This window comes from Fusarium poae, chromosome 1, assembly GCF_019609905.1.
Source record: "Fusarium poae strain DAOMC 252244 chromosome 1, whole genome shotgun sequence".
NCBI classification, from domain to species: domain Eukaryota; kingdom Fungi; phylum Ascomycota; class Sordariomycetes; order Hypocreales; family Nectriaceae; genus Fusarium; species Fusarium poae.
Window position 1 is genome coordinate 2,147,382 of NC_058399.1, and position 22,928 is coordinate 2,170,309.

Sequence of the window (22,928 nt, forward strand, 5' to 3'; positions counted from 1 at the left end):
TTAGCTTCCTAAGTCTCAAGATATAGAAATAAATACCTACCTAGTCTAAGAACTAACTATAGCCTAAGGAACGTAAAGTAACCTACTGATTTCATCTCTTGTGTTTCTACTGGCCGATATTTATAATACCATTTCTCAAGTAAACATGTTCTCTCGAGAAAACAGTCTTAACTTCCTTGACTATTTCTGAAGCATAACCAGTGTATAAATCACACACATAAGAGACAGAACAATTTCGCTTTCAGAGATTCTTCAGGTAAGAGAATTGCCGACTTTACCTAAAGACAATTTCCCTTTGGCATATTTAAACTGTCCCCAAAACGCCCTGTGGTAAGCCTAGAGCTAACCCACCAATCATGTCATATGACTCTCCGTAAAGATGCGGACGACTTCCACCAGGTCTAAGTCTTAAGGTACAAAAATAAGTAGTCTAAAACTAGGTACAGTCTAAGGATTATAAATTGACTTATTAACTTCGTCTTATATTCCCAGCAGCCAACGTTTCTAACACCCTGAGAATTACTTCTAAAATCCTGCTTTTACTTAAGCGTGCTTGTGATTTGATTTGGCCAGACTGCAAAATAGTGCCTCTTTGCTAACATAACTGTAAGGTTCTTGTATCTCCGGGTCGTAGAAACGTAGGCTCGATTGTTTATCACAATGGAATCATCGTTCACCGTTGGGGATTTTTTCTAATGGCGCGAGACTTGTACAATACTGTCTTGGTTAGTTCGTACCGTGGCATCTGGAGAAGAATAAGAGACAAAATTAGTAGGTCGGTAGCGTGATATGATCGATATTTGCAAAGTTATCTAGTGATGGCAGAAGTGGCTTCTCGCAATATTCATTCATCACAACTTATTGCAAGACAGTTCACTTGATTCAGCTGTGGCTGATATCAGTTTGGGTAAGTAGCCGTGGTACTTTTCTTTCTAGAAACCGAAGGAGACATGATATGCAAGACACAGTGGCAAGATGATATACTTTATAGTTTAAATTGACCAACATCCATCCAATCCACCCCAAAGTTACTAAATCATAATATCAAGGCTGCCAAAACTCCTTCCCGGTTCAACTTGATCTATATCCTATTCTATAGACAAGATATTCAAAGTCGGACGCACAAAGCTTAGCAGCATCCCTCGTCGCAGGCGCAGAGGCCACAGCAAATCTCGCATCCAGCTTCTTCACCACCTCGCATGGACATGTCGGGCTGAGGCTCAGCAGTCTTTATACATCGTGTTAGTCTCTGGAGTCTTTGAGAGATAGCGTAGTCTACACTTACGGGCTGCTGCGTGACAATATCTCCGTTGTCAGAGGTCATAGGGGCTTGCTGGGTGGGTTCCATGGCAGCGGGCATCTTGAATGATTGGGAAGATCGAACGTTGATCGAGGGGAAAAGAGGGTGAATAAGAGTAGTTTGATTTGAAGTAGAGTTGAGTAGTGTAGTGTAGTGCAGTGTATAGTACAGGATATGACTCCCGTAGCTGAGAAAGCTGTCTTAAGTACCTCGAGACAACCCCAGAGGCCTCTCTCGAACATCAAAACTCAGCCACTCCTTAACAACATCACCAGTTCTGTCCAGACCACATGGATCCAAGCTTGATTGGCTTCAGCGTAAGACTTTCTACCTATGATTCACTTCTAGCTGTGCTTTGACGAAGTCCATTGGGACTCCTTTTCCCCATCGATGAGTGACGTACGCCCAAGATGCCGAGTAGCCGTACTGGCCTTGCCATCATTTGCGGCTGTTCCCGTAGATGGTGAAAGAAAAAGGTTCGGTCCAGGGTCCAGGTATGCTGAGTTGTAAAGAGAACGGCAAACCTAGGCCGAGTATGGCGTTTGACTGCGCTTCTATTCGCCAATTGCTGTATCTAAGGCTGGTCAGCAAGTAATGCGAGCTGGCGACCGGCACGCTGTCTGCCGAAAGGCGATGTGCCGAACTTCCGGGACGCCCGCATTCTCGGCTCTGTGGCTTATGCAACCCTGTAAAGCTTGAATGAGATTGCAGATGTACATACAACGACAAGCATAAGAAACAAAAACACGAAAACACGGTAAACGGAAGCGAAAAGTGTAAAGTTTGAACGAGGCGAAAGGATAAGAATAGTAGCATTCCATCTATCTACATAGAGAATAGTAGAAATGTAAAGGGTGAAACGAATAACCAAAACCACAAGCTTAGATAGAGGTTTCAGAGAGCCCTTTTTTAAGTTCAATCTTGGAACAGCTAGTAATGTAGAAGCAGATTGGACGCCGCGAGCTGCAGCCTGCAACACATCAATTGTCAGATTAAAAAGCGTTCCGTATAAGTAACCAACCCACAAGCGTAGGCAGTATTTCATAGAGTTTGATCAAGTCATCTCGGGTTAGTAAGCTCGAAGCATTTTGGATATAGCATATCAGTCACTTTCACAGTGAACAGACAGGCAACTCAAGCGGAGCATAATATGGGCAACACATCGATTTCTTTCGACTCTTGTCTCCCGATAACTCAGCCATCACCATGTCATCTCTAGACCTGGGTGCCTTTTTTGTCTTTTTTGTCTTTTTTTTTTTTTTTTTTTTTTTTTAAATATCTTCGTTTTAATATTTCGCGAGCTTCGCCGCCTTGAAGCGACTAACGCGCTCCCGTCCACCATCTTGCTCTTCCAGAGGCTGGATAGGAGACTCATCTTCTTTGAGGAACCCACCTTCCCGCTGGATGAACTTCTTTCGCAGCTTGTGATGCTCATCGGCAACTTCTTGCAATATCAGCTCGTCGTCGAATTCATCAGGTGGCTGAGCAGCCCTCGTTGGTTCACGCTCAACTAATGTGTCAGCGAGTGTTGTGCCATCGGGGCCAGTGGGAGCAGTGGGGCGATCTTGATCGATGAAAGTGGCAGGGACGTCAAGAGGGCCAGGTGGAACAGTGTCTCTGGCCTTTTTGAATCGCGATGGTTTGCGCGTCGACTTGGTGTTTGTGGTGTCGGGGGCCCTGGAAGTAGAACGCTCGATAATGTCGCTCAATGGTTCCACTATGGGTTCCATTTCCTTGACAGGAGCTTCTCTCAGCGGGAGAGATGTAGGCTCACTCTCCTGTGCAATGTCCAGGCTTGAGGCAAAGCGCACGCCCTTTTTACCGTTATTTGGCTCTGGTTGCTTTTCTTTGATATTTGATTTGATAGGCGCAGGTTTTGAGGCTGAGGCTGAGGGTTGCGATGCTGGTGTTGTCGTTGAAGGCGTTGGCTTCACAACGATGCGACCAATGCCTTCTTCCTTGTTCTCATCCTCTTCATCTGAACTCGTCTCGGCGTCCCTGTCCTCTGGTCGTTCAGTGAAACGCGACTTGATGCCCAGCTTCTGTTCCAGCTCAAGCATTCTTTGACGATAGTCCTCTGTAACAACACGACCAGTATATCGGCCATACTTATCTTCTTGGTCATCTTCATCGTCCTCAAAACCTTCGTCGCTATATTCTTCGTACTCATATCCATCACTATCTCCTTCTTCGAGTTGGAGCTCGGCAACAACAGCGCCAACTTCACCAGAGTATTCGAGCATCTGTCGCCGTAGTTCCGCATCCTCCTCATCCTCGTCCTCGGGGATATATGCTTGCTTATTGGTGATCTTCTCCTGCTCTTTGGCATGGTTCATGATCTCTTCAACACGCTTAGCATTACGCGAGACTTGGGGCTTGGGGCCGTCTTGCATTTTGGTATCCTCAGCAGACGAAACACCTTTGCTTGCAGAAGGCGCTAGTATTGTCGTTGGAACATCCGCTGACTGAGGTAGACTCTGCTTCGTGGGTAATTTAGGCACTACAGGCGCAAGCTCTTTCTTTGATACGGACTCCTCTTCTTTGGAGCTCTCTGCGGGTGCGCTGGAGTCTTCATTCTCAAGATCCTTCACGCCGGCCTTTTCAAGGGCCTGCTGAATCTGAGGTAATGCGCTATCAGGCTGGTTCAACTTGTACGAAATAACGTTGTCGTCATCGTCAAGCTCCTCGATAATCTCCGTAATCGGTAGGCCGTCGTCTTGGGTGAAATCTGGTTGAAGTTCGAGGAGTTTGTCCTCGGCAACGCTGATTTGCTTCTGCAAATTTTCGACGTTTTTGGTGACATAGTCGATGCGCCGGTCAAGAATATTCAAGATCTGTTGGCTAGATCGGTGTGTTCTCTCGCCAAAGATCTCATCAAGCTCACGATCCTTGAGGAGCTCGCCCTCAAAACCGGCATGGATGGTCTTTAATTCATTCTCCCCGCCCTCACAAACAGCCAGAACCTCTTCCTTGAGCATCTCATATTCAGCATCCCAAGTTTGCCAGTGCTTCAAAGCACCTTGAAGCTTGCTTATATCATCCTCGAGCTTCGTTTGTTGCTTTTCAATATCCGAAACTTCCGACATATTTGCTTGCTAATCTGGTTCAGCTCTTGCGATGCTGCGAAACAAAGATGAGGAAGGGAAAGAAAGTTTGTGAGGCGCTGAAGTCATGATGAATGATCCGGGCGGTCCACTAACGAAAAAAAAGTTAGGAGCTGGCTCTTGAACAGTCACGGACAAACTTCGGCTAACAGACAAGCTAGAGCTGTCAACACAAGCCCCCACTTTAAATATCAAGGCAGGAAGGATCATGATTAGCGTCATCAGAGATGCTTCCTCAATACTTCACGGGATGCAAGCCAATTGACAAGCAGTTTTCACGTGGTTAGTCTAGTCTATAACAGATTATCAAGAAAACATACGTATGGGGGGAATGTTGTAAGAATATTGGGTATATTGAAGCAAAAGTACAGCAATCAGACAAACAAATTGTTTGTCCACTAATCTCGTTGTAAACCTGTTATTGCTAAACAATAAATGAATTGGTTATACAGTAGGAACAACACATAGCAACTGCCTGCCTATCTTGATATCCCCGCAGTTTCAGATCTCTTATAAATTCCAACGAGTCTCATTCTATCACTTTTCTCTCTCTTCTTCCTCAACTCACTTCTTGCAATCTGGTACATCCACTTACACGAGCTTCTGTCTACATAACATACTATTTACTACAGCCATGGCAAATCCCACCAAAACTCTCGAAGCGAAATGTTATTGTGGCTCAGTTCACTTCACGGTGGATGTGCCAGTTTCTGAGCTTCCTCTTCTCACTCACCTCTGTCACTGTAGCCTGTGCAGATACTCCTCGGGAGCACCATGCGTCTTTCACGCCCCGCTTCCAGAGGGCGTGAAGCCCAAGTTCGTGGAACCATCTACTCGGAATAACATGACAAGCTATGCCCTTGGCGCCAAAGCCGGGCCTTGGGATTTCTGCTCAACATGCGGCTGTCACATCGCCTCGACCGGGCCACCTGAGAATGAGTACTGGACGGTTTCCACATCCATCTTCATAGATAGTGCAGACTATTTTGATACGAGCAAGCACATTTTCAGCGAGTCCACCAAGGACGGGGGCATCGCCGAGATGTTGACACATATGAAAGGAAAAGACTTCATTGATTGGAATCCTCCGCAGGATAGTCCCGAGGCCAAGATTGTTGAATCGCAACCGGAAGTTGGAGAAAACGGCGAGGAGCGTCTTCGGGTCGAGTGCCAATGCAAGGGAGTATCATTTACCATCCCTCGCCCGAGTCAGGATATCAAAAAAGACAAATACTACTCCCAGTTCGTTTCTCACAGAGACAACAAAAAGTGGTTGGCCACTTTCGACGCATGCGATGACTGCCGGTTAAGCAACGGAACTCACGTGGTTGGGTGGATGTTCATCCCTCTGACAGTCTGTGAACCCCGTATCAAAGATGATCTTCTCATCGGCACAGCCAAGACATTCAAATCATCAGACAACGTTGTACGATCGTTCTGCGGTACTTGCGGTGCCACAATCTTCTTTTCTCATAGCCATCGAAGGCCATCGGATGACCATCATGTCGTTGATTTGGCCACAGGCATCATCAGAGCGCCTGAAGGCGTGATGGCAGAGAATTGGCTCACTTGGCGGGCACGAATAGCCTGGGCTGACAGTGGAAAGAGATTTAACAACGCCTTTATCGAAACATTCCAAGAGGGTCTAAACAAGTGGGTGTTGAAGAGAGAGGGTGAGATTGAGGATTATAACATCGGGTGATCGGTCCGGTTTATCGGATGCAAGCCGAGTGTTGGCAGCGGCGTTATATCAGGGATCTTGTTGGCGACACAGAAAATGTTATGAAACTCCAAATTTCTGAGTCTTGGCAACAGAAACGAAAGTCTACAACATGTTTTATTGGTCTTTTATGTGAATTAAATTGTTTTGCTTCTAGACCACCATGATTCTTATCAACGGCGTTCGTCTCCGAAAGACCGTTACTAGTAGCGGGTTATACCCCGAGCGAAGAAGGCGATGACATCGCCTCACCAGGAGAGTAAACTCTCAAGTAACCAAATCAAGCAATAATACTAAGAGTCTCAATTGAGTAAATTCAAATGCTCAAGCGTCAACGATATTAAACTTCTTGGAGCTGAACTCATTTGACTTTCACCCTACACTCAGCTACTTCATACATCGCGAGCGAATTACCCGAGCTTTCTGCGATATCTTCGGCCAAAACGACCTCACTCTTACACTTGAAGACGTTGCGAATTCGATGCGTCATGTCTCTTGGAAAACTTTCAAGCAACCCTTCAGCTTTTTAGTAGTCCAAAGAGTATCTCTATCCACCATGGCTTCGTCCGGGCGTTGCTATAATGTATGTCATGATTGCTTACACAAGACAGACCAAGTGTCTAACCTCAACATCAGGACGCAATTGATGCGCTCAATTCCCTTCAGACGCCTTTTGATATAGTTGAAGCTCGCAGGAAAGCTGGTATAAGGCCTGATGCTGTGTCAATCCAAGAGATGAAGACATATCTTCATCGTATCGGATATACTGTAAGACTAACTAAACCAAGACCCTGGATATGGATTATACTCACAATATCTCAGCCATCTGATTTGAACAAACTCAACATTGTTCATGTGGCAGGAACCAAAGGCAAAGGTAGTACTTGCGCATTTGTCGACTCCATCCTCTCTCAATATCAGCACGTAAGAGGCACACCCCGCAAAACAGGTCTCTTCATATCCCCTCACCTAATAGCTGTCCGCGAGCGCATCCGTATCAACTCGACCCCCATCTCAGAAGAGCTTTTCGCAAAATACTTCTTTGAAGTCTGGGACCGTCTAGAGGCCGCGCCAAAGGTTGACACGGATAAACTCATGCCTCCTCGACCCATCTATGCTCGCTACCTGACTTTGATGAGCTGGCATGTCTTTCTTCAAGAAGGCATCGACGTTGCTGTGTACGAGACGGGAATTGGAGGAGAATTCGATGCCACCAACGTGGTCGAGAACCCAGCAGCTTCAGGGATCAGCACGCTTGGTATCGACCATGTCTTCGCTTTGGGCGACACTGTGGCCAAGATTGCATGGCACAAAGCAGGTATCATGAAAACAGGCAGCGCGGCTTACACAATCGAGCAAGTACCAGATGCAGACGAGGTCCTTAGAAAGAGAGCCAGGGAGAAGAACGTCGATTTGAAAGTCCTTGACGTCGACCCCCGATTAAACGGCGTCAAGATTCGACCAAACGCCGTTTTTCAAAAGCGCAATGCCACACTGGCCGTTGCTCTTGCTGAAACAGCACTTGAAAAGATTGGTGTTGCTCTTCCACAGCGTTCGGAACGTCTACCTAAGGAATTTGTCGATGGTCTCGAAAAGGTTGTGTGGAGGGGTCGATGCGAGATCAAGAATGAGGACAAGGTGACATGGCACGTTGATGGTGCCCATACCTCCGATAGTTTGAAGATGTGTTCTAAATGGTTCAAAGATGAGACTTCAGGACGGTAAGCCGGCGGGAACCCAACTTTGATTACTGGCTAACATGCTTTTAGCAACGGGCCTCGTGTCATGATCTTCAACCAACAAGGCCGCTCTGAAGCCACTGAATTCCTCGAGTCCGTCTTCAAAGCAACTAAACGTGATGGTCAACCCGCCTTTGACCATGTCATCTTTTGCACAAACGTCACATATGCCGAGTCAGGTTACAAGCGTGACTTTGTCAACCACCAGTTTGACCCTGCCGAGATTGACAAGATGACAGTCCAGCAGCGCTTCGCTGAGAAATGGACGGCCCTGGATCCTAGTGCTACTGTCAAGGTCATGCCGACCATCGAGCAATCCATCGACTATGCTCGACGTATCGGCGAAGATCTTCCAGAAGGTGAGACGGTTCAGGCACTCATCACAGGCAGCCTACATCTTGTCGGCGGCGCACTGGGAATATTGGAGAAAGCTGATGCTCTATAATATATGATGTGAATCGAGACATTGCAATTAGATGGGCGTATAGAAGGAAAATATCTACAATAGACCCTCGGGCTCCAAGGCTCGTAGTATACCCCCTACAAGATGCATGCTCCCTGTTACCAAAACCTTTTGATCCGATCCTGCGACTTTTCTTGCCTCGGCAACTGTATCTTGAGTATTGTCAAACATCTTGATCTGACACCCGGCTACCCTCTGACCCATCGACTCTGCCACTCTTTTCTGCACGGTCAAGTCTCTAGCTTCGTCACTAGAAGATTCCTCATGATCGTTTCTTGTAAAGAATGCATGGCTAAAAACATTATCCCGCCCTGTAACTTCTTGAATAGTGTCGAGCAAAACCGCTAAGAGTTGCGCTGCATCCCGATCCTGTTGGTTGAACACTAGTATTGCTGATTCACTTTTGCCAATACCGGCAGCGAACCATTTTGCAACCTCTTGCATGCTGTCTTTAGTGTGCGCACCGTCAAGATGCCACCCTATATGGCCCTGTTGAATTATCTCACAGCGTCCCCTGAGACTTGCCTCTTTGAGCCCAGCAATCATTTTGTCGGGGAGGTTCAGCAAAGCTGTCGTCGGCTCGACATCCATGCCCAGATGTTGACGCACAGCAAGAACAGCGAGAGCTTGGTTGTATTTCTGAAAAACACCTGGCAGCCTTCCGACTACACCTCCCCATTGTTCAACGCTCGCGTCATCAAGCTCGATGAGTTCAGCGCCCTTCTCTGTCGCTCGTTGTTGAAGAATCTCCCTCACACTAGGCTTCTCGTCCATTCGGCGGACGAAACCACGCACGCCTGCCTTGAGAATGCCCGCCTTGTGCCATGAGATCTTCTCAACTGTGTCACCCAGCATAGCAACATGATCTATACCCAACTGCGAGATAACAGCTGCAGACACAGCCTCTGGGGGTACCACATTCGTAGCGTCATATTCGCCCCCGATGCCGCATTCGAGAACAACGCTGTCGACCTTTTCCCGCAGAAAGATATGCCAAGCAAGAAGCGTCATGAAACGGAAGAAGAAGGGTTTGGAATTAGGCCCATTTGAGTCAGTGATACTTTGACCCTCCTTCTTAGCCGCGTGGGACAATCGATCCCAAAGCTCAAAGAAGGCCTCTGCGAAAAGGGCTTGAGAGACTTGCTCGCCCTGGATAGCGATGCGTTCGCGGGGACTCACGAGATGCGGGCTCGTATATGTGCCGACGGTCTCGTATTTTCGCAGCATACCTGTTGCAAATGCACTCACGGAACCTTTGCCCTTTGTGCCTGCTATATGGATATGCCTAAGGCGAGCGAGATCTTTTGGTTCATATCCAGCGCGCCGAAGCCATTCGCGCATCTCAGGAAGAGCCAGCGCATTCAGGTCTTTACCTGGCTCGAGTGCGGCATTTTGCGAGGTGGGTTTATCGAATAAATTAGTAACTTGGCGGTTCGAATAGAGCGTAGACAGCAGGTTGAGAGCTTCATTATAGTCTCGAGATGCGGTGCTAATACTCTTTCTTGTAGCCATCATATGCAATGTCGAATAACCTTTGACAGAGGTACAGCGATGGCTTAGCTTGCCAATAGAGAGGACATTATGAGAAAGCATCGATTCAAAACAATAGGTTGAGCTTGAACAGAAGCTCAATTGAATTTTTCGTTAGGTGATGAGGAGCAATAGAGTTCGAATCTAGGTAATCCATCAAATCATTGCAAACTGTTGCAGAACGCCAGCTTTTTACCTTGAAAAATCCGCAAATCTGCTGATGCACGAAAATGTAATTTGAAAAACATTAGGAATAAAAAAAGAGACTAGTTGTGAGACGGTATTACTTTTACTCTTAAATTTAATAGGTTTTGGTCCCAGGTATCTCTGAAAAACAGCAGCTGACATCTGATGCAAATCGTACAGTATTGATCAGCAGACAGCGATCAAGTATGGGATTTAATGATAATCTTGTCAACAATGAATAAGCAAAATATGGTAACCACACCCTTATCGTCTATTGCTATCTAATACACGGCCGTCCGGCTCCTCTAGACACGACGACACCGGGATCCAATTATACACAACAAATGAGACATCCCTTTTTTATTTAATCCACACGAAGACTTTGAAGACGTGCCTCTGTGGCAATCACCTATGAAGCATGTTAGTAAAGTGAAGCTGTAGAAAATAACGATTTCAACTTACGTCAAGAGCTTGCTGAACCTCCAACACCTTGCGAACCTCACCTAGCCAATCCTTACTCAAGGTCTTGGCCCATCCATCTAGACCATTAATTTCTCGTGCCGCAGAATCCAAATCACCCTCTTCCAAATATGTTTGGGTTCGGGTAAGAATGCTCTCGACGTCGTTACCGTCAGCAAGTCCCTGCTTCTTGAACATGACGTGGCTGAGGACCCAGCTGGATGCGTGGCTGGCAACACCGGCCTCATCGGGTAGCAGCGAAGCCTTTCGGACCTCGTTAGCGACACGACGGAAACGGTCAATCAGCTGGGAAGAGGTAGAGATGCCGCGCTGGTAGGCCGCAGGGTTAACTGAGGCGATAGCGGCGTTGACAACGGGATCATCGGAAGCGATCTCACGGAGGGCAACCAGTTCACGGATAAAGGGACGGGGGTGCTGGTCATCCTCAAGGCTGGCTCGGACAGCCTCGACAGCGACGTGTAGCTGCTGAGTCTTGAGGTTGGTGTCGAGAACTTCGTTCCAGCCGGTAGTGAGCTTCTCAAGCTCTCCAACAGCAGAAGACAAGGCGCTCAGCTTGCCTAGACGGCTCTCACGCTCCTGCTCAACCTGCTTCTCGATATCCTTGGTGAATTCCTTCTTGAGAGCCAAGGCCTGTTGAGCGAGCTGGTTTTGAAGCTTCTCTTCGTTGACCTTCTTCTCACGCTCCAGGAGAACGTTAACTCGGCCCTCGTAGTTATCTCGGACCTTCTTCATCTCGTCCTCGAAGTCTTGTCGCCATTGGTTCTCCTGGCTAATCATGGTGTTCTCAACGCGGTCAATCAGATCAGTGGCGGCCTTGTCGAACTCCTCGATCTTTTCCCTTACTTGCAGAGCAGCCTTCCTCTCGAACTCGCCCTTCATACCCTTAAGCTTGCCTCCCACCTTGGCGATTTCACTCTTCGCCTTGTCGACAGAGGTGCCATACTTGCCGTGAGCACCGTCAGCGTTGATGACCAGAATGAGGTCGTTTACCATGTGGACCAGGTCCTGAATAACAGGCTCCTTAGCATCCTCAAGTGATAGCAGGTCAATGGGCTTCAGAGGAGGCATCTTGGAGGGCTCGTTAACTTCGGGAGCCTTGAAACCTGTGTTGGATTTGGGGGCGGGAGCAGGTTCCTCCTTCGCAACAGTCTTGGCCTCCACAACAGGAGCCTTGGGCTTGGGCTTGGGCTTGACTGTCTCCTTGACCTTCTTGGCTGCGGATGCAACAGGACCAGCACTCGAGTGACGCTCGGCCTCAGCAACTCTCCATGAAGCACCGCTCTGAGCGGGAACTCGGACAGCATCCTCGGTAGCTTGAGTCTTGGATCGGCCGGTGGCGTTGGGGAACCGCTTCTTGTAATCCATCTCCTCGAGGTAAAGGACGGCCTGCTCGGCAAATGGGACATATTCAGTAAAAAAGTCGTGGAAGTTGTCGCTAATACGAGAGTACCAGACACCTCCGGCGAAGCCAACAGCACCAAGGACAATAAGGGTAAAGACAAAGTTCTTCAGTCTTCGGAAGAAGCCCTTCTTCTTGGGTGCGGGAGGGGGAGGGGGTGGGGGTGTTCTGGGAACCTCTCCAACAACAGCCTTGGTCTCGCCGACATCGTCGATAGTGGTCTCGTGGATTCTCTCGGATGTGATAGTCTGGGAAGTTGGCAATACTGGTTGCTTAAGAGGATCGAGCTCGGGCTTCTTGTCGACAGCATAAAATCGCTAAACAAGAGTAGATGCGGTTAGCTAATTGCTATATATACACACTACCAAGACGAGGTGTGACGTTGCTAGGAAAGCTTACCTGGTTAGCAAGAGAGGCACTCCGCGTAGCCGCAATGGGCCATTGGCGGGCAGCAGCGGCCACAACGGGCCTACCACCAAAAGCCCTCACAGACTGAAGCGAAGTTCGCAACATTGAGGGATTGCAATGGCGAACAGGGCGCAGTTCGCGATGCAGTTGTATATCGGTTTGATGGAGTTGAGAGCTGGTTCAAAAACGCTCAGGGTAAAAGTTCGGTAAAAGCCAGCTCCCGGTTCCGCATGGAGCTAGAATGTTAGCACAGCGGCAGGAACCGGGTGACGCAACTGGCATATCAACTACTATCTGGAATTTTAACATTATGATGAGATAAAAAACCAATAGATAAAACTAAAATTGTTTCAGTAATAAAACTTATTTAGATTTTACCTAGGTACCTGCCATTTTTGGTTTACTTCTAGAATCATTCTCCTCTTCTCAACTTCGGGAAAACAGAAGCAATTTCATCCTGCCAAAGAGACATTAGGTTGTCAGAACTCAACATCCATCCCATCACAGCTTGCCAAAAAGAAGAAAAATCAGAATCCTGAGAAAAGACAATCATTGCGATAATAACAAACTTAAAAGACGTGTTCAGGATCCACTAGCAAATAGTTTCCAGCTGACATTCTAGAATATACATGACTCTGACTATCAATTGATATCTTCATTATCTATCAGTAGTTCCCTGTTTAACCAGGTTTTGTTTGTATTCGTATATTATACTCCACCTCTTCTCAGCCAATCCTCAAGGTATCAGAAAAATTGGCTGCTGGAAAAATAAGGGACGAAATTAGTAGGACACTTTATGCTCCTCAGGCCATAGTTCTTCGACTATTTATTTTTATACCTCAAGACTTGGGTTATTTTTTCTGCTAGGTACCTATCTACCTATCTACCTATCTAGAGAACCATGTCACCATGATCAACTCACCATAGCATTATCACTTTAAGCCATCTAGATCTGATCAGATTTCTTACATCACATCAACATTGCAGCGACACAGTGACGTAAATCATCTAATAACAGCCATCTATTAAGAAGCTGTGAAGGAAAGGAAATGCTGCAGAGCGCCTCGTACATGTCCCCGTGTCGATTCATCTCATGAGCCACTCTATATCCTCTGGCATGCTCAAGTGCCGAGCTCCAGCAACTTGAAGCATACAGACCACCCAAACTACCAAGCAACAAAATTCAAGTTCCGTATTAAAAAGTATGGACTGAACTGATCCCTCCAAAACCAAAGACTCCAATAAATTATATGACGCGCCCCAGCTCATTCATTCACCCCAGAGTTCGTGCAGGACAGCTTGCCCCGCATGGACTCAAGCTGAGGGTTAGGTGATACGTGCGTAGGCGTGATGAAAGGTTGTGTCTAAAAATCAATGCTTCAAACTCGGGGCTAATCTAGCAACTGCAAGGGCCGCTGACGTTGGTGTTGGAGTTCTCAGGAGCCAGACTGACTCCTGGTCGTTGACCAGGACGAGCGTGTCGTGGACCGGCCTGGTCCAGAGGAAGCTTCTTGGCGATGGCTGTGAAAAGAGTCTGAACGTTCTCAGCAGTCTTGGCTGAAGTCTCAAAGAAAAGAAGGCCAGCTTCACGAGCGTAGGCCTCGGCGTCGGCAGTGGAGATAGCTCGTTTGTCAGGCTGCTCGGTGACCAAATCCAACTTGTTTCCTGCAAGAGCAATAACGATGTTCTCGTTCGCTTGGCGCTGTAGCTCCTTGACCCAAGCCTTTGCCTTGTCTAGCGATGCCTGCGAGAAGGTTAACATTCGGTCTATGAAGATCACTGTTTTCAGATGAGCGCACCGATTGGGTGATATCATATACAACGACGGCGCAGTTCGCATTTCGGTAGTACATGGGAGCCAAGGACTTGTAGCGTTCTTGACCAGCGGTATCCCAGATTTCGAACTTGACCGTGGTGTTCTCATCGAGGGAGATGGTTTGAGTCAGGAAAGCAGCACCGATAGTGGACTCGCGATACGAATCGAATTGGTCCTGCAAGGCATTGGTGAGTTACTGTTTTGCACAAAGACGTTGGCCTGGGTAACCCCTACCTTGACAAAACGCAAGACTATTGAACTCTAGATTCATGTATCAGCAAATGACTACAACAAAACGCTCGTTATGATTATACCTTTCCGACGGCAGACTCGCCTATGACAAAACGTTAGCAAACATGTCATGAAACGGGGACGGGGTTGACAAGAATATGGCTGCGACGTAACATACCCAGAAGAACCAGCTTGAACTGCGCGAAACGGGTGTTGGTGCCGCGGGCGCCAGCGGGAGGTTGTCGGGAGGCCATGTTGACAGACGGGGATGTGATTTCGAGATGGAGAGATATGGAGAGTGTCTACCGAAAGTGGTAGTAGTAGTGATAGTGGCGGTATGACCTGGGCGTTGGGATCGAACGTGTCCTGGACAATAGCGTGGAGAGACGGACACTCTGGCTGAAAATCGTATCGGAATTATTTGCGACGATAACAAATCGAGGTGCAAGATAGGACCGGCGGGCGATGATGCGGATAGGTATGAAAGACAAGAGTCGAGGCTGAAGGTGAGAGGCGAGTCTTAGGACGGGGCTTCGCTTCTTTGATTAAGACGAGACGGGATGGGATGGGAGGTCACTAAGTGATTGCCTGGTTCCTTGGTCGTGACTGGCTTAAACGGCACGAGGCACACGTCAGGCAGGGCCCTTTTTTTGGTGGAAACCCACTGTGCCACTGTAGTCGGCGGGAGGACGGGGTCCTGGAGAGGTGCGTTTCACTGGAGACTTGCGCAATCTTGTGTAGGTAGAGGTACCTACAGCGCTGCAGGATACACACCTAAGCTCAAGTACCCATACTTGGCACGAGTCTAAATCCCACATGTGACGTGCATAGGTTTCTCGAAGCCACAGTGGCCCCTCTACCTCTAGGTACCATCCATGGTTCCGTCATTTCGATTTCCTTATGTGGCTGTGCTGTAGCTTCGCTGGCCTCATCAAGTTATTCGCTAACCAAACTATCTCATCTCAACCCATCCCTCACGTCGAATCCCTTTTTTTCTTAGTTCATTGTCTTTCTTTGCCTTCAAGGGCAGACAAGTCGCCAAGTTGGCCACTACCAAGTCCCAGGCTTTACTATAACCCTTTGCTTTTTTATTCTCTTTTCTAATCTTCCACAAACAACCATCAGCTATCATATAGCTTCGTCTTCACACAATGGCGCACCTCAACACCCCAAAGCTGCCTTATCGCGATATCAACGTCAAGATCGCCAACGATTCTTATACCTTTACTTCTCCATCTTCGCCTGATGCGCCCGCTCTTGTTATCGATCGTCCTACTGGCGATGTTCGCCTAACTGAAGGCAGTGCCGCATCTGCCAAGAGAACAACTCGCGTTTCCAGTATCGCTGGTATTCTGGGAATTATCCAGCTTCGCCTTGGTTCGTTTTTGCTGCGCTATACCCTTGGCTAACCCCTCGGGTGCTGGCTCATGCTCTTTGACTGACTATGTAAAGACAAGTATGTCATCTTTATCACAAAGGCTCAGCCCGTTGGCCGCCTCAAAGGCCACATGGTTTACAAGGTCGCTGCCACCGAGATTATGCCCATGCGTGAGCGCTTGATCCACGACCCTGATGAAGACGTCTTTATTCAGCTTCTCAAGAACTTCCTTGCTTCCGGGCCCATGTACTTTTCTTACTCAATCGACCTGACCAACTCTTTCCAACGCCAAGCCCAAGCCGACACTTCCAAGCCCTTGTGGATGCAAACCGACGACCGGTTTTTCTTTAACAAATATCTTCAGAGCGACCTAATCGACTTCCGCACCCGAGGTGCCCGATCGCAACCTGGCGCGCAGCCTGGTGTCGACCCCTATATCCTACCATGCATCTTTGGCATGCTTGAGATTAAGCCTACCACGTTCAAGGGTAACCCCCTGACCATGGTTCTGATCACCCGTCGATCGCGCCACCGTGGAGGTACTAGATACTTTACTCGTGGTGTGGATGATGAAGGACATGTCGCCAACTACAATGAGACTGAACAGATCATCATCCTCAATGACAGCAACACTGGCCTTGGTGGGTATGCAGGTAGCTCGGATATGCAGAGCGGCAAATTTGGCGCTGGCGCCAGCCAGGAAATGCAGATCTTCTCCTATGTTCAGACCCGAGGCAGTGTTCCTACCTTCTGGGCTGAGATCAACAGCCTGCGATATGTCCCCAAGCTTGAGATACGGGGTATTGACACGGCTCTCACTGCCGCACAGAAGCACTTCGATGAGCAGATCCGCCTGTATGGTGACAACTACCTGATCAACTTGGTTAATCAGAAGGGCCGAGAGGCTCGGGTCAAAGACTCGTACGAGAAGATGGTGGAGAAGCTTGTTTCTACACCCAGGGAACGACAAGAAGCAGACCTGCTCACAGCCGAGAAGTTCACCACCATCCAGCCCGAGACCAAGCGTCAAGAATTTGACCGCCTACACTACGTATACTTTGACTACCACAGTGAGACCAAGGGCATGAAGATGCACAAGGCTTATGCCCTGATTGAGAAGTTGGCCGAGGCTCTGGAGAAACAGGGCTATTTCCGCGCCGTTGACACTCCGTCTAGTGTTGATGGCAAGCTCGATGCCCGCAGTTACCAGACCAGTGTCATGCGTACCAACTGTATGGACTGTCTAGACCGAACCAACGTTGTGCAGAGCATGTTCGCTCGACACAAACTTGACCGCATCTTTGAGGATGTCGGTTTTATGCCCCGTGGTTCTTCGTTCCGCGACGAGGATGCTGCTTTCGAGGATATGTTCCGTAACCTCTGGGCTGACAATGCCGATGTTGTCTCTAACTCCTACTCTGGCACTGGCGCCATGAAGACAGATGTCACCCGTACAGGAAACAGAACAAAGGTCGGAGCTCTCCAAGATGCTCGAATTGGTGTCACACGTTACTTCCGTAACAATTTCTTCGACGGCCCTCGTCAGGATTCTTTTGATCTCTTCCTTGGAACTTACAGACCAGGCTCGGCCAACATCGGTACTACTCTGGTCTTCACTGACCGTCGTCCGATCTTGATCCAGTCTATTCCTTACATTCTCGCCTTCAGTGTCTTTATTGTCCTTACTGGCCTGTTCACTCGTCGTGCACCTGATGCGAGCACCTTGCCCCTCCGCGTCTTCCTTTTCTTCTGGATGGCCATCGCTGCCTGGTCTTTCTACTTTATCTGGAACCACGGCATGCTTTACGTAAGTCATTTGCCATGTAACCTTCCAAAATCAATACTAACATGTACAGGTTAACTGGCCCCGCCTCAACCCCAGGCCATTTGCCGTCGAGGGCTACAACGAGCACTTCGCCAAGGCACGTAAGGACTCTGTTATTGGAACATATGTGGCGAAGCATGAGAGAGGCCTCAGCACGGCTAGATACCTGAACGCTGAAGAAGGCAAGAAGAGGATCGAATAGACTAAAAACTAGGCGTGGGACTTTTATTGTAATGCGGATGCTTAGTATTCTGGTGTGGCAGTATAGCTTTGAGCTTGTTTTTCTTTTGCTCGGAGGCTGTAGGAAATTGTCTGTTGCTTTTAAATCGGACCGGGGGACGGACGGAAACAAGGATTTTAATTCATCTTACTCAATCAACACGTTTGCATATATTGACTTTGGTGGAGCTGGCCTCCCAGGTTCGCACAACTTGCGTCCGAATGTCACAATATTTTCTTATCTACTATGTGGCCATAACATATAATACAGATGTTTTTACGCGCGGCATTTTGATTTGATTTGATTTATCAATTAGGTGTATATGTTGATGAACACATTGTGTCATGGGAAAGTCAATGTGAGCATTGTTCCTTAAATATTAAAACTAGGATACAAATATGTGACAGAAGGAATCCAACAAAAGAAATAAAAAAGTATCGCTCAAACTATGCCATATGCTCTAGGTTAGATGCTGCTACCGTAACACGAGGCGCCGCGCCATGCTGCTTCCCCATAGATGTAAGAAAGGGGTATCAAAACTGGATAACGGTAGGTATCCTTGAACAAAAACAAGTGAGAAAATGCGTAATGCTAATAGCGAACATGGTAACAATAAGCAAAGAGCGAAAATGGAATAATGAGTCTTGGATATCCTCAGGCCCCTGAAAAAAACTCCTTTGATTCCCAGTGTCCCACAACTCCTATCTTATTAAAGGGTCTTGTAGCTCACAGCCATAGGAGCCATTTGAAACCTCGCCAAACGCCTTGCCCAATGCCTAGGAAGAGTCTGAATATGGTAACGACGAACCAGACATACCACATGAAGCCAACGAGCGTCCATTCGACGAATGACCACATACCACGGCGGAGCCATCTGAATCGTCTGCGTCTGTTGCGCATCATCTTGTCAGTCAGGTCAGTGACATGCTTGACCTTGAGAAGTTGGCCCAAAGCCAAGTCTTTGCCAGTCTCATCAGCTTGGTCTGATGCCTCGCGTGTCATGCCTGACAGCTCATCTGCGATTCGCGAGCGAACACACCAAATGCGCTCTTCAAGCCTTGGTCGTGTTTGTCCGGTGAACTTGTCCGCTGACGTCTGCCATTGTTCCATTGATTGCTGGATAGCTGCGCCAAGGGTATCACTGGCCAGCCGGAAATGATCGGAGCAGGGAATCACATCATTAGATGGTAGCGACTTTTTCGGGGTTAACCTTGCGATATCAGCCCATGGTACACCTACCATGGTTGATTGCGATGAATTGCCTACCCCTTGTAGACTATCGTTGGCAAAGGGGTTGTTCAACTCATGTGAGCGACGAGATATTTCCATGGCTTTGATACCAGACGTCAGAATAAGCGTGCGCAACCGGGCGATTTCACGCTTTGAAAGTCGACTTTCCTGAGGCATAGGTTGATTCGCGATAGACCACTTCCGGGCTCTGAAATTATCAGGCGAATCAAGGCGAATCATTGGCATCACCTCATCCGACTCCTTTTCTATACCTCGAGTGCCATCTTTGGCGCTCTCCTGGCATGACTCTGCTTCTGACATCGCAGGTTCAACGGCAGATACCCTCTCAGCCTCCTGGGCTTTGGCAGGGCTAGAAGTGTTGGAGAAATCAAGCGGGAGAGGTTTGGTTATATTGACACGAGACAGTGAAGACTGGTTCTTCTTGACATCAGTCGTCGACTGACCACGTGTATCCGCCATGGGTTGGAATTGTGGCATTGTGTCCAAGAAATGCTTGGCACTATGCTGTGGTTCCGGCTTATTGCGCTTCGAGTTTGTTCGGGACAGATTAAGAGAAATTCTCGATCGGCCTTTGGGCTGGTCATTATCAGATTCGTCGGATGATAGTATGTCGCTCGGGGCTTCCATAGGCGTGTCCTTCTTCCATAGGATGTCGCCAATTTTCGAAACACCCCCTCGAATCACTGTATCGATACGAGGGCCCTTGAACATGCCTCGCAGACCAACTTCGTCGCCTCTTGGCTTGACACTGCTCGAGCTGCGTTGATGTTTGTGGCCCTCAAAGGTTGGTCGAGAATTAGAAGGGTGCCGTTCGAGCGGCTTTGCTTCCATTACAGGAAGAGGCTCTGGTGATGGTGGTCTTTTGATTTCCTCCTCTACGTCTACGACTTGCTCTTCAGGTTCGTCGCGGATCTTCTCCTTAAAGATCTGCTTGACCTTTGTGAATGGATTTCTGGAAGGAGAAGAAGACCGAGAAGAAGGAGCCGAAAGATTCAAGCCAGTCGGTGGCGCTGATAGACTGTAACGTGGGGCGAGTTCAGGCGACATAGGTTGAGGAGAGTCGATACCTTCTTTATGAATCCTTCCATGATGTGAGCCTCCTCCGTTATGTCTTCCGAGCTTTGGCAACGACGGGACCTCCAAGGACACTCTACTCTGTGCAGGTCGAGATTCTGGGTCTTTATGATCTGCCGTGTTCAACTCTCTACCAGTAGAAAGTTTTGTTTGTGAGTTGCGTTCAGGGGAAGTCAGGCTCTCAACTTCGTTATACTCGGCCTCGGTTTCTGGAACGTACGAGAGCCTCTGCTGCTGTCTCATATCTCGAGCAACCATTTCCAGCATTTGCTTCTCTAACAATTCGGTCTCACGGCTAGAAATTGTCCCTCGTCGAGCCCTTCCTTCACTCGGCGTCTCATCCTCGCTAGCAGAGTCATCCGAAGACGAACCCCTTCTTCTGAAACGGCGATGATGTATGGAACCGCTGTGTCGGTGGAAGGATCCCATCTCCTGAAATTTCTGTTTCGCCCGGTCTCTATGACCTGGTTCCGATATATCTGTGTCGGTTTTTGTGAGTTTGTGATCATAAATATCTGCGTTCCCGTTTGTCTCTTCCATGGTTTTGGTTATGAAGGGTGAACCACCAGTTATGGGGTCCTCTGACTGTATTGATATCGGCCTACTCATGGCTTCCTCCGCCTGAGGGTATATCTTGTTCAGATTTCTATCCTCAATGAGTTGCTTGTGGTGATCTTGTTCCAACCAATAGGCATCCGCAATCAAATCGCAGGCCTCGAAGAACCAGTCAACTCTCGGACGTCGGACTCGAAGGGCAGCCTTTGCAGCAGCATCCGTAGTCATCTGCGGGTCAATCTCTTCAGCTGTTGGGAACGGTGGTAGTACTGAGCCGTCGCTGGAGGGAAGCTCTCTGGCTCTATCTGATGCTTCTTCAACCCAATCTTTGACAGATTCAACATCGGAAAACCCTTGCTTCTCGCCATCGATAACCATTCGTTCCCGGGCTCTGACTTTCCGGTTGCGGATATATTGTAAGGGGTTGTATTCTCGACCAAGGGGGATCATGAGCTCTCTGTTTCCAAAATTACGCATCTTCTCCTCTGTGGGTGAACCAGGTGGGCTTGAAGCTGAGGTTCTGTCGTAACCGGTTTTGAGTGGAGGAAGAACTTGTAGCAAGCGTCTGTACTGTGCCATTAGTTCCAAATGCTCCCTGGCCTTCTGCGCTCTCGCCAAGGTTGAAGTTGAAAAGTGATAACGGTAAGATGCATCAGGGGCATGTTCGAAAGGTTGGGGGCGTAAAGGGCTGCTTGACCTCACGCCCGGCAATCGTGGTGTGAGGGACTGGTTCGGAATTGGTGAGCCTCCCCTGGCAGCCTTTCTTTGTTGTTGAAGATGGGCCCTGAGGTTACTGCCGGCCTGAGAGTCCTGTACAGGACCCAAACGAGGAGGGTTGCCGCGACTGATGTTACGCCGCGACGCAATACGTCGTGACTCATTCAAGTTCAACGCCATGTTGACAATTTGGGTTGAGTCCACGTCAAGTGCAGTGCCTGGATGCGACGTGTGTGCCCGTCGGCCGCGCTTCTGGCCGTCACTCCTTTTCGATATATGGAGGTCCTCCTGAGATGTATCTGGCGACACGACACGGGCTCGAGGACCACTGGCGGAGCTAATACCGAGGCCAAAGTCCCGTTGTCCATTGGATGAGTGTGACTCCTGAACATCCTTCCCTTTATGTCTTGATTTACTTCGGTGTCCGCGCCGTTGGTTACCAGAATCGTCATCCGCAACTATGGGGTCCTGAAGCAAGAAGGCACCGCTCGTTTGTGTCTTATTGGGTCGCTTTGAACGGGCTCGTTTCGGTCGGCCAGCCTGAAGGCCGCTGGTAGCAGCTGCAGCACCACGAGATTTATGATCAAAACGTGGGAGAGACTCGTCATCGGAAAAAGCGAGGGGCCGTTCAGGAGGAACATGAAGGAGACCGTTGATGCTGTGGTCTCCCCTTTCTGCGACATCGTAGCTGAACCTCGTCGGAGGCTCGGGGGTTACTGGTCCATCCCGTCTACCATATGCACTCAGCGAGGAGGCAGCACGGTGGTCGGCCATTGCGCGTTGGTTATTGCATATAAAAGCTCGACTTTTACGCTCGCGCTCAGGATGGAAGCGGGGGGTTGTCGTCAGAGTTGATGAATCGAGCAGTGCAGCATTGTTTTTCTGATTCCAAGGGTCCTTGCCGATCAAAATCGCAAGATCCTGGTCAGAACGTGTTGTCCTTGGTGACGATAGCTTTCGGGGGGCTAATTAAGCGTGGACGGTGACTATGGTAGAGTAGGTTGACTGAGATCGGAGTGGATGCCCGGAGAGGGAATCCGCCTCAAGAGCTCATGGCTCTCTCTGGAAGTCTGTACACAAAGACACGTCGCAACGATATGCGTTGGTTAAACAAGAGTTTTTTTGGTTATACTTTTTTAGATGTTGCATGCGGATCGTTGAAGAGGATTGGATAACACAGGCATCCTTGGACATTAGAGATTGGATAAATGCCCGCCCACTTGAGGCCGCTTGTAGGGGTCCGGGTCCTTTGAACGTCACGGGAATGGTGGATTGCACACTACAAGACCACTGACCTACAGGGCGCTTTGGCTGGCTTGGCTGGGTCAGTTTTGCGCCTTTCCCACCTATCCTGGACACAAGCGTGGCGGGGAGTGACGTACGCGTGTCTCGAAATGGCAGCTCATCATCCATTCAACTACAAGCATTATGGGGAAACATACACCTTATTCCGAGTACCGATTTGTCTCAGGTCCAAAGTGCCGATGCTGATAATCACATGAAAAAAGCCATCTTATCACAGAAGCCAACTT

At 48.5% G+C, this 22,928-nt stretch overlaps 9 protein-coding genes across 9 annotated transcripts; 3 read left to right on the top strand and 6 right to left on the bottom strand.

Annotated features, from left to right (window-relative positions):
- Positions 1-1,129: 1,129 nt before the first annotated feature.
- Positions 1,130-1,360, bottom strand: FPOAC1_000711 (uncharacterized protein; the record flags this gene model as incomplete). Its single annotated transcript, XM_044845322.1, has 2 exons — positions 1,130-1,228; positions 1,286-1,360. The coding sequence occupies 2 exons, from the start codon at positions 1,358-1,360 to the stop codon at positions 1,130-1,132; spliced, it is 174 nt and encodes a 57-aa protein (XP_044711238.1).
- A 1,226-nt stretch (positions 1,361-2,586) lies between these two features.
- Positions 2,587-4,386, bottom strand: FPOAC1_000712 (uncharacterized protein; the record flags this gene model as incomplete). Its single annotated transcript, XM_044845323.1, has 1 exon — positions 2,587-4,386. One exon carries the CDS (start codon positions 4,384-4,386, stop codon positions 2,587-2,589), a length of 1,800 nt encoding a protein of 599 aa, XP_044711239.1.
- Positions 4,387-5,248: 862 nt separating this feature from the next.
- On the top strand, positions 5,249-6,106 carry FPOAC1_000713 (uncharacterized protein; the record flags this gene model as incomplete). The annotated part of the gene is made up of 1 exon (XM_044845324.1): positions 5,249-6,106. The coding sequence occupies one exon, from the start codon at positions 5,249-5,251 to the stop codon at positions 6,104-6,106; it is 858 nt and encodes a 285-aa protein (XP_044711240.1).
- A 574-nt stretch (positions 6,107-6,680) lies between these two features.
- Positions 6,681-8,308, top strand: MET6 (methionine-synthesizing 5- methyltetrahydropteroyltriglutamate--homocysteine methyltransferase; the record flags this gene model as incomplete). The annotated part of the gene is made up of 4 exons (XM_044845325.1): positions 6,681-6,707; positions 6,761-6,892; positions 6,947-7,845; positions 7,894-8,308. The coding sequence occupies 4 exons, from the start codon at positions 6,681-6,683 to the stop codon at positions 8,306-8,308; spliced, it is 1,473 nt and encodes a 490-aa protein (XP_044711241.1).
- Positions 8,309-8,362: 54 nt separating this feature from the next.
- Positions 8,363-9,841, bottom strand: FPOAC1_000715 (uncharacterized protein; the record flags this gene model as incomplete). Its single annotated transcript, XM_044845326.1, has 1 exon — positions 8,363-9,841. The coding sequence occupies one exon, from the start codon at positions 9,839-9,841 to the stop codon at positions 8,363-8,365; it is 1,479 nt and encodes a 492-aa protein (XP_044711242.1).
- A 565-nt stretch (positions 9,842-10,406) lies between these two features.
- MIC60 (MICOS complex subunit mic60) lies at positions 10,407-12,434 on the bottom strand (the record flags this gene model as incomplete). The annotated part of the gene is made up of 3 exons (XM_044845327.1): positions 10,407-10,451; positions 10,505-12,238; positions 12,321-12,434. 3 exons carry the CDS (start codon positions 12,432-12,434, stop codon positions 10,407-10,409), a joined length of 1,893 nt encoding a protein of 630 aa, XP_044711243.1.
- A 1,291-nt stretch (positions 12,435-13,725) lies between these two features.
- On the bottom strand, positions 13,726-14,630 carry YPT5 (GTPase Ypt5; the record flags this gene model as incomplete). The annotated part of the gene is made up of 5 exons (XM_044845328.1): positions 13,726-14,073; positions 14,129-14,320; positions 14,380-14,406; positions 14,460-14,479; positions 14,555-14,630. 5 exons carry the CDS (start codon positions 14,628-14,630, stop codon positions 13,726-13,728), a joined length of 663 nt encoding a protein of 220 aa, XP_044711244.1.
- Positions 14,631-15,527: 897 nt separating this feature from the next.
- FPOAC1_000718 (uncharacterized protein) lies at positions 15,528-17,781 on the top strand (the record flags this gene model as incomplete). The annotated part of the gene is made up of 3 exons (XM_044845329.1): positions 15,528-15,753; positions 15,829-17,561; positions 17,611-17,781. The coding sequence occupies 3 exons, from the start codon at positions 15,528-15,530 to the stop codon at positions 17,779-17,781; spliced, it is 2,130 nt and encodes a 709-aa protein (XP_044711245.1).
- A 744-nt stretch (positions 17,782-18,525) lies between these two features.
- On the bottom strand, positions 18,526-22,170 carry FPOAC1_000719 (uncharacterized protein; the record flags this gene model as incomplete). The annotated part of the gene is made up of 1 exon (XM_044845330.1): positions 18,526-22,170. One exon carries the CDS (start codon positions 22,168-22,170, stop codon positions 18,526-18,528), a length of 3,645 nt encoding a protein of 1,214 aa, XP_044711246.1.
- Positions 22,171-22,928: the final 758 nt, after the last annotated feature.